At 53.5% G+C, this 9290-nt stretch overlaps 1 protein-coding gene across 1 annotated transcript in view; it reads left to right on the forward strand.

The window, feature by feature from the left end:
• The first annotated feature begins 8089 nt into the window (after positions 1-8089).
• GLTSCR1 (glioma tumor suppressor candidate region gene 1) overlaps positions 8090-9290 on the forward strand; it is a 38691-nt gene continuing 37490 nt past the window's right edge. The window contains 3 exon segments of the mRNA XM_009887088.1: positions 8090-8130; positions 8824-8866; positions 8924-8989. Coding sequence (XP_009885390.1) covers positions 8090-8130; positions 8824-8866; positions 8924-8989 — 150 coding nt within the window.

The following is a 9290-nucleotide window of genomic DNA, read 5'->3' on the forward strand; positions in this document are numbered from 1 at the left end:
AAATGGAGATTTCCTCGATTCCCGGCCGGATTCATGCAGACTCGGCAAATCCCTCAATGCAGGCCCTGTGGGGGAAATGATAATTTCCAGCTTTCTTTCCCCGGAAGATGCTTTTATTGTTGCGAGGTTTGCCCTTCGCACCTTCTTTTTGGCGTAGGAAAGGAATCTGCCGGGCTGCTGGAAAAAGAGGACGATACCGGCAAAATAGGGGCAGGTTCCTTTTCCGTAAGCGCCCGCATAATTCCCGTTGTTGCCAATAACAGTTTGCAAATGCGCCTTCAGCTGTTAAAAAAAAAAAAAAAAATATAAAAAGTCCCAAAGTTCAATTAATGGGGTTTTAAAAGATAAATGGGGAGATTCCGTCGGGAGAGGCGCGGGTGACCATCTCTGAAGGGGCACCGAGTGAATTTTGGTTTCGCGGTTTGCCTCCGACGCCGGAGTTTATCCCGATAGAAATGGAAACATCTCCCGTTTTGGTACAATCCCGAGTGTATCATCCCTCGGCGGGAGGAACTATTGGAATCGGTGATGATTATCCTCGAGGTTTTCCAAAGGTCACGGGGATAATTGGGCCATTGAAGCCGGAGACAAACAAACCCTCCCAAAACAACCGATTCTGGGAATGAGCAACTTCTCGTGGGTTTTGGGAGTTATTTTCCCCGTCACTTTCTTGCGCTGCTCTCTCGGGAGGTGGGTGATAAATTAACTATCGGTGCCGTGAAAGAGGGCGCTGAGGAAGTAGTTGGTGCTTCCCTCGCTGCCTCTGGTTTCGTGTAAATTCGCTGGCGAGTGGGTTTGGATATCCTCTGCTCGCTCGTCCCCGATGCTTCTGCAGTTTGGGTTTCCTCACTCAAAAAAACCCCACCAAACCACCCCCAAACCCTCATGTTTTAAAGTGCGGGCGGTGTTCCGAGCAGACCCCGGTCTTCGGCGGCTTTTTATCAATGACCTCGCCAAGAGGAAGCCTGAGAAAAATCGCAGGAACAAAAGTAAACTTCAGTAAAACCTAAAAAACCGAAAAGAAAACATGGAATTGGTGTCGAGGATATAAACTCGGTGCGCGAGGTGTAATTTGAGCCCGCTCTGCGGTAGGAGCCCGAAACGCGGCGAGAATAAAAGGGATTCTGTCTGGAAGGAAGGAATATTTGCTCGACGTGAGGAAAACTTTCTGAAGTGACGGCGCGACGTCAGGAGCTTCTGAAAATGGCATTTCTGGGCGCAGCCGCGTCCCCTCGCCAGTCCTTTTTAAGTCACGTTACGCGTATTTTAATACTGTATTTGTTTTGTCTTAAGAGCATGGGTGGGGTGAAAACACCCCGCGAGGCGACTACGAAACTGCGCCTTGGCAGAGTGTTCGCAGAGGCGGCGGTGACTGTCGGTAATTAATAAAAGCTCGTTGAGGGTGGCGGGGAGGGGAAAGGGGTGTTTCTCGGTGGCGGCAGAGGGACGTCTGGGGCTGCTTTTTCGGCTGGACCCTCCCCGCCGCCGCAGGGCCATCCCTTAGCAGCGGAAAATGATGACCTGTGAAGCAGCGCGGTGCCGTCTCACCTCCCTTCGCCGTCAGGCCGAGGATGTCCCCAGATAACGAGGATGTCCCCAGATAACGACACTCTCGTTTCCCGTCCTCCTGGGGCGGCGAGGTCGTTAATGGCTGCGTTAATGAGACGTAAATGCTATCTGCCACTTCAGACGTCGGGTTTAATAACATTTACACTTCGCCCTGGTGTAAAAGACTGCGCGGTGGAGGGTTGGAGCCTCTGGGGATGATTTTTGTGCTCCTTTTCTGGTTCCACCGATCCCTTGTGCTCCCCGGTCCCTCTTTCCCCATAAGCAAAGTGACATTGGGGACAAAGTGGCGTTTCCCTTGTGGGAAAGGCAACGAGTTTCGCAGGAAAACTTAATCATTGACTGGTTTCAGAAAGCTGGAGGAGAAACGCTCCGGCTCGTGGAGCTTCAGCAAAGCTTACGGAAACCGAATTTCACAAAAACGTCTCCCGTGTTTTACCTCGTCCGTCTCTTAAATTGTGACTTATTTCTGTCGCCTTGTGAACGAGAGGTTTTTTTTCCCCAGACCCAGAGGGACGACGGAACACGACGGCTGTCGCAGAAGGGAGGCTGACGGTGCCTCGGCATCGCTCCCGGTGCCGGCGGGCCCCGAGCAGTCGGGGAAACCTCCCGCTCCAGCCTCCCCCTGCAACGCCGCGTCATCAGAAACAGTAATTTAACCAAAAGCGGCCGTTTTGCTGGGGCGTCCTGACTCCCAACAAAGCTCCGTGCGTTCTGTGGGGAGATTTGCTGTATCTTTGTTCAAACTCCCCCCCCAAAACCCACTGTCGCTCATGTGGTTACAACTCGTGTTTTAAAGGTCGGAGGGCGACGTCGCACAGAGCCGCGTCGAGCTCGAGCTTTTCCGGCGGCAAATTCGGAGGACTTATTCCCTCGGAGCGAAGTCCTCCAGACGTGAAAGCGTTTGGGCTTTCACGGGGAGAAGGTGGGGCGCCGTGCCCTTCCAAATACCCGACGGATTTGGAGCGAAGGGGCGGAATTAAGGATGGAGCCGGACTGGAGACGCCATCTCCGGCCCCTCTGGAGGATGCTTTGCCCTCTCGGTCCATCCAGCTTTTTTGGGGGGGCTTCTTTCAGCTGCTGGTGAGACTCTTCCGGAAGAGGAGGGGAAGAATCCTTCTGCTGAGTACTCTGTTAATTTTCAGCTGGGGAAACGAGGAGGAAAAGGGGTTTCCCATTATTTTTGTCTACCGTTTTCAGCCACGGCTCCGAAGCGGTTGGAGCAACGCGGGGCTCTGCTCGTGCCTGGGCGCCGCTGGAGCGGAGCGGCGGTTGGCCGCTGACTTTAATTACCATCCTCTGCAGCGTGGTTTCCTAACGATGCCGCCGCGAGTCGACCGCTCACCTGTCCTTGTTGGTTCTTTCACGCTTTTTGGCCCGGCAGCGTTGGCTCTCGCTCGCGTTTACCTTTGCAACACCACTTATATCTACTTCTAAAAACCGCTACTTCTCCTTTGGAACACGAGACCTTTTCTCACCCTAATCCTGAGCCGCTCCTGGGCTCGGCAGCCCCTTTCCCCCGGGGTTTGCGAAGGTGATTTGGGGCTTGAATGCGGTGGCAGCTCCGTTTTGGTGCCGGTCCCAGTGATTTACCGGTGCCGGGGCAGGCAAGGCAGCCGGCGCCTGGTTCAGCTCCTTGTCTCGGGGCGGTCCGGGGTGTCCAGAGAGTTATCTCAAACGTTCCTGGTGTAATGCAAAATATATTCTAATCATTATCTCTAATTACAAAGGGAAGCTAAACCACAGAGGAATAACGATTGTAGTGTCTTAAATATGATAAAACAAAGAATAATTAACAATTAAGGAGCAGATAGGACTCCGAAGGGCCCAGATTTCCACGATGGCGTTCAAATCCTGCCCCGTCGCTGCCGGCTGTCGCCTCCCGCGGGCGCAGGGCAGCGTCGGTGAAACCTGTGCCGACCACGCTCCCGCTCCCTTCCTCCGCCGCGTCCCTCCGACCGTCTGGGGACGAGCTGTCCCGGTTTGGGCTACGGCCAGGACAAGGCTGGTCAAGACCGAAAGTGAAAGCCGGCTCCGTGGTGACCCCAGGGCACTTTTTTACCACCAAACACCTAAAGTTTGGGCGCGTACGAGGAGGAAATTGCGCTGTAGAGACGAGGGAGGTTCTTTCCTTTCCTGTTTGCAAACAGCGGGCGGGAAATACTTAAACCCTGTTCCCCTTTTCGGGTCTGCGCTGCTGTTTCCTCGGGATTCAACAAGGGGGTTTCTTTTCCTCGCCGGGATAATCTGGGAATTAGGGATGCAGTTTCCCTCTGCTGTGGCAGAAGGAAAACTGCTTGTAATCTCTCCAATTTTTTTGTTCTTCTGGTCTCTTTTTCAAGAGCTCACCAGGACGTAAAGTTTGGTGTTTTCCTTCCCGGCGAAAGGCTTTTCCTCCCACCGCGCCGCCGTTCCCAGCTTCGCGAGCGTGTGGCGTGCGGGCGAGATCTAAAAATAGGCGGACGTGGAGCGTTATCGTATAATAAAATCAAGTCAGAACTACTGTTGGCACGAAGCGTCCCCTGCGCGGAGCGGAGCGGAGCAGAGCGAGGAGCCGCAGAAGAGGCTGCGGCGTCTGATGTTGTTGCCGTCGGTTCGGCACAGCTGTGACCGAAACACTTAAACACGGCTTTTGCCAAAAATCTGTTCTTCTTGTGTTCCCGTAAACAAGATGGGGAAAACCACCATCCAGCCTGAAAGCAAAATGGGGCTGTAAAAACATCGTCGTGCGTTTCAAAAGTTGCCTCGTTGCCTTTCGCCGGGGTTTTTCGCTTGTTGGCAGGCAGAGCGCTGCCAAGAGCGGCGATTCCTGGCTGCCTTTCCCCCCGTCCCCTCCCTAATTACTTAATTTCTGGGACGACGCGATTTTGAGTGTCGGAGATGAAAAGGGAGGTGGGATGCGAGCACTGGTTTTCCCTGTCGTTTGCCAGTCCTTTACTGGGAAAGAAAAATGCTTCGCTGAAGGTGACTTCAGTGGAAACGCCACGTGTTTTACCCGCTCCCTTTTTAAAGTTTATTTACAAGCAGAGTTGTAACCGCGTTCAGGTGCGGAATAGCCGAAATCTTCCGGGGGCGACACCAGAAACGTTCGATTGCGGTGCGGAGTTGGGATCAAACGCTTGAAATAACTCCGGGGGAAGGGAATCGTGGCAGGGTTTGCTGCAAACACCCGGTGGGGTTGGCTGGGTTCGGAAGGGGTGCGCGCCTCGGAAAATCCTTGGAACTCCGTCTAGGGCAATTTTCAGATTAATTAAACAGCACCGTCGTGTTTTATACGCATTTAACGGCGGCGGGAGTCGGCTTTCCGCCTTGACAGTAGCGTTACCAGCATGACTTGGACGTGAAGTAATGTCAGTCAGCGCTTACGTCGACATTTATTATTAATTTTTCAAGTATTTAGGGCTTCTCTCAGCCTGCAGGTTTTCGGCTGCGCAGCGCTCCTCGCAGGGCGACGCGAGGAGGGAAGCGTGGCGACGATGCGAAGCGTGTGGGCTGGTGGCTGCCGGGGACGGCGTTGGCGAAATCATTCGTTTCTTAAGCGGAAGACGGCAAAAACGACAGGGAGAAAAAAAACAGTTCTGGAAGTTTGCAGAAGATAATGTGCGTTTTTGGAATAAAAGCAAGCTCATCCCGCTCCGGGGAAGGGTTTTTTTATATTGTAAAGGTGCAAAACTCGGCTCTTTGCAAACAAAATGAGGCAAAACTCGCTGCACATGCGTAGGGAAGTGAATTACCTGGAACATTTGCTGGCTGAGGTATCGAGAACATCCTTTTTTTTTCTTTTTTCCATCAAAGAGCCTCAAATATGATTTCCTGGCGATAGATGATCTCGTCTCTCTGCTCACCACGGGCCACGTCATCTCCTATCACACCCGCGAGGTCCAGAACCCTTTTCCTCTGCTTTTTCCTCTTTCCAGCCCAAAAGAGTTTGAAATATTTGCGTAGTCCTAAAAACTCCTCTGCCGTAGGTAAGCGTGGTTTTGGCAGTAGAAATCAATGAAAAATAATATCTACGGAGAGCACGAGCCCGTGCTGGAGGCGGAGGGAGGACGCAGCGAAGAGGGATGCTCGCTGGAGGCCGAGTCGCCATTTCGAATGAAAAACCAACCCAGCGATGTTATTTTGGGGGTTAAAAAGGGGTAAAATGACTCAGTTCGGGTCACGGATTAATCGCCGTTTTGGTGTTACCGGCGTATTTTGGTTTCGTTCTACCCCAACGAGAAGGAAGATACGTCAAATCCAGCAGCGAAACGAATCCTGTAGGAAATCTGTTAGTCCTTTATTAGGAAATCTGTTATTCCTCTATTCGGAAATCTGTCGTTCCTCTCTCTTTTTTTTTTTTTTTTTTTTGTTGACTTTGCACACATTTTATCAGTTGACATCGTTAACTTCCCGGCCCTGCCCCGTGGTGACGCCGCCGCTGGCCGTGCGTGACGTCGCGCTCGTTCCTTCTCATGCAAGACGTCGCCCTCGGCTCCTCCCTCGCGCCCTTTGCCTGGCCTGGAGCGATAAAAGTCATCGGATTTATGACATATCTTTAAGGAATATCATTTCTTTGGGGTGAGAACCCAGGCGGCGGCTCTGCTGCCCTGGGGAGATGCGGTGGTGTTTGCGCCCGCCGGGTAAGGGGAGATTTCTGCCAAAAATTGGAGAAAATCCTCTGTGTTCTGCGTTTCTGTAGTTGCGTCGTTTCTCCTAAACACTCCGCGGAACGCCTGAAATCGTGGAAAAATTAAAATAACGCGGTCCCGTCCTATTCTGTAGGCGGAGCGGCGCCTGCTCTCCAGGTTACGGTCTTCTCCGGGGTAATTAGTCGCATATTTAGGTTATTCACTTGCTGGGCCTGAAAATAATTACAGCCAACAGACACCTACTGAAGGCAAATTGTTCAAAACCGGGAATTTCAGCCCGTTAAAGGTGTGTTTATCCTGCAGTCGCTTTCCCCATTTTTTTCTTTATAGTCTACAGAGGTAGCTGACTACTTTTTTTTCTTTTTTCCCCCCGTCTTCATGATTTTTATTAGCTGACCCTCATTAGGGGGTTTTGTACCACCTCCCAGACCGCAGCTGTGGAGCAGATCTGAGAAAAAGAGGGGAAACACCAAGAAAAAAGAACCCTCCAACCCCCTAGCGTGTTCCAGACCCGGTCGTTAGAAGGGGGTTGCGAGGAGGGGGCCGGGGGCCAGACCTCAGGTTATCGGCGGAAAACCCCTTAATTCCACCTTCTGGAGCAAAACCGCCTCCCAATGTGTTTTGCCGCAGTGAAAATTTAGGGATAAAATTACCTAAATGTGTGATTTTATTTTTTTTTTTAATTCATGAGTTATTGGCAAGCTGTGCCTGTGGGTGCCAGGATCTGGCTCACACCGCCTCCTGGTGTTGAGGATCTGGGCATGGCCGACTGAGGTCACCGGTCCCCCTCGGCGGGGTGAAAACGGGCCAAAAACCTGCCGGTTTGGGTTTCGGAGTGAAACCTAATGCCTGGTTGGGAGAACTGCTGGTGGAATCTATTCGGTGGAGGGACAAGCAAGCGCGGTGGAGGGATGGGCAACCACGATGGAGGGATGGGCAACCACGATGGAGGGATGAGCGTGGTGGAGGACGAGCAACTGCGATGGAGGGATGGGCCACCACGATGGAGGGATGAGCGTGGGGGAGGACGAGCAACTGCGATGGAGGGATGGGCCACCACGATGGAGGGATGAGCGTGGGGGAGGACGAGCAACTGCGATGGAGGGATGGGCCACCACGATGGAGGGATGAGCGTGGGGGAGGACGAGCAACTGCGATGGAGGGATGGGCCACCACGATGGAGGGATGAGCGTGGCGGAGGGATGGACAATGATGGAGGGACGGTCAACCACGATGGAGGGATGAGCGTGGTGGAGGGATGGACAATGACGGAGGGATGGGCCACCACGATGGAGGGATGAGCGTGGTGGAGGGACAAGCAGGTCCCTCGGCTGCTGGTCATGGGCTCGGCTGACCACGCTTTTGGGTTCCCAGTTGTCTCACCCGTAGCCATCGCTCAAGGAATGGTGGTGGAGATGGGTGGCTTGGCCACCATTGGCTTCTCCGGTGGGGAGTGATAACAGAGGAGGTGACAGTTCTCCTGCTGCTGGCCGTGACCTTGCACCGCTGGGTGCTCCGGTCCGTCTGGGCAACCCTCCTCTGGCCTCAGTTGGCCACAGGGCCCATCGCCGGCCAACGCTGGACTGGCATCTTCTTCCACAAAGCCGTTCTCTAGGCTGGTGGCCCCAGTTGGGATCAACCCATCCCACCCACAGCACCTCCTCGAGCTCGGTGGGGTGTCTGGAGTGGTGAAGTCTCCTCTTGAGGTGTCCTCTGTGCCCTTGGGGTGTCCCCCATGGTCAGGCAGCAGCAGGACATCGTCGTCCTCCTCGCGGCTGGGACGGGGAGGGGAGGCGAAGCGCGGTGGTTGGGACGGAAGGACCGAGGAGCGTCTCCCGGCCCCTCTGCTCTCCCGAGGGTAACGCGGTCTCTCTCCGCTCTTTGCAGTTGACATGGATGATGAAGACGGCCGGTGCCTGCTAGATGTAATTTGGTAAGTGAGCTGGACGCCGCCGCGGCGCTCCTGCCGTTGCGGGGAGAGGCGGAGGGGTGGGAAGGGGCTTTTCGCCACCCTCGCTCTGTCGGCACGTCCCCCGGCTTCTCCAGTGCCGGGCCGCGTCTCCCACAGCCGAAAATCCTCCAGGAAGGGGCTGGAGGCGTCCAAACCCGTCCCCACGTATGGGTTGGGTTCCTCCCGTGAAGCCGAGAGCGCTGCGGAGGAGGTTTCACGCGAGGAAAGAACAACCGCGTCCCACCGATAACACCAATAAATCCCATCCCGCTGATATTTTGCCACCAAATAGGATTTTGGGGGTTGTTTTTTTTGCTCTCCAACCCTCGCGGCTCCGGGCTGGGGGTGCTCGTTAGCGGGTCGCCCAAACGATTTGGCTTTTTGACATTTTTTTCCAATAAAATCGTGATTGCGAAACCATCGGTAATTGGGGCTTTGGAGAACAAATGGGAATAAGGCGGTGTGAGCCACCCCGGAGAAGAACATTTACCTTCTCGCAGCACCTGTACGTTAATTTATATCTGTAATAAAGCGTAGCCATTGAAGTAGAAATCGGCGTACGTCGTTAATGACCGCGCTTAGGAGCAAGGTGTTAATTAGAGACGCGTGGTGGGCTGCGGAGAGGCCGCGGGTCAGGTGTGGCGCCCCTAACCGCTTTCCCGTGTTGTTTTGCAGCGATCCTCAGGCCCTGAACGATTTTTTACATGGATCCGAAAAGGTGAGCGACGACTCGTTTCTCTTCCCCGACGGCTTCAACCAATCTTTTTAATTACAGATTGACAGTGATGATCTCCTGGACAACACAGGAGATGCAGCCAGTGCCTTTTTTGAAGGTGCTGGGGTATGTATTTTTAATTTATCCTTGGGGAATGTCAGCTTAGAAACCTTTCCTTGGTTTTTTTTTCTTTTTTTTTTTCATTTCCCAGGCTTGTTTTTCATCTGTTTCCCAGGTCTAGCCCAGGAGGCAGGGATTATTCCCCAAGATTTCTAGAGAAATAGCTCCCACAGGTCCCCCGTGCGATGGGGGAGAAAACTTTGATTTCACGTGCAGACGGGGCAAAAAAAAATCTGCTTTTAAGCCCGGGCAGAGCTTTGAGGCTGAACAAAGCGAAAGGTGCCACCACGCTCCCATATCCCCCCCC

The sequence above is a fragment of the Charadrius vociferus genome, unplaced genomic scaffold (genome assembly GCF_000708025.1).
Source record: "Charadrius vociferus isolate BGI_N301 unplaced genomic scaffold, ASM70802v2 scaffold1736, whole genome shotgun sequence".
Lineage (NCBI taxonomy): Eukaryota > Metazoa > Chordata > Aves > Charadriiformes > Charadriidae > Charadrius > Charadrius vociferus.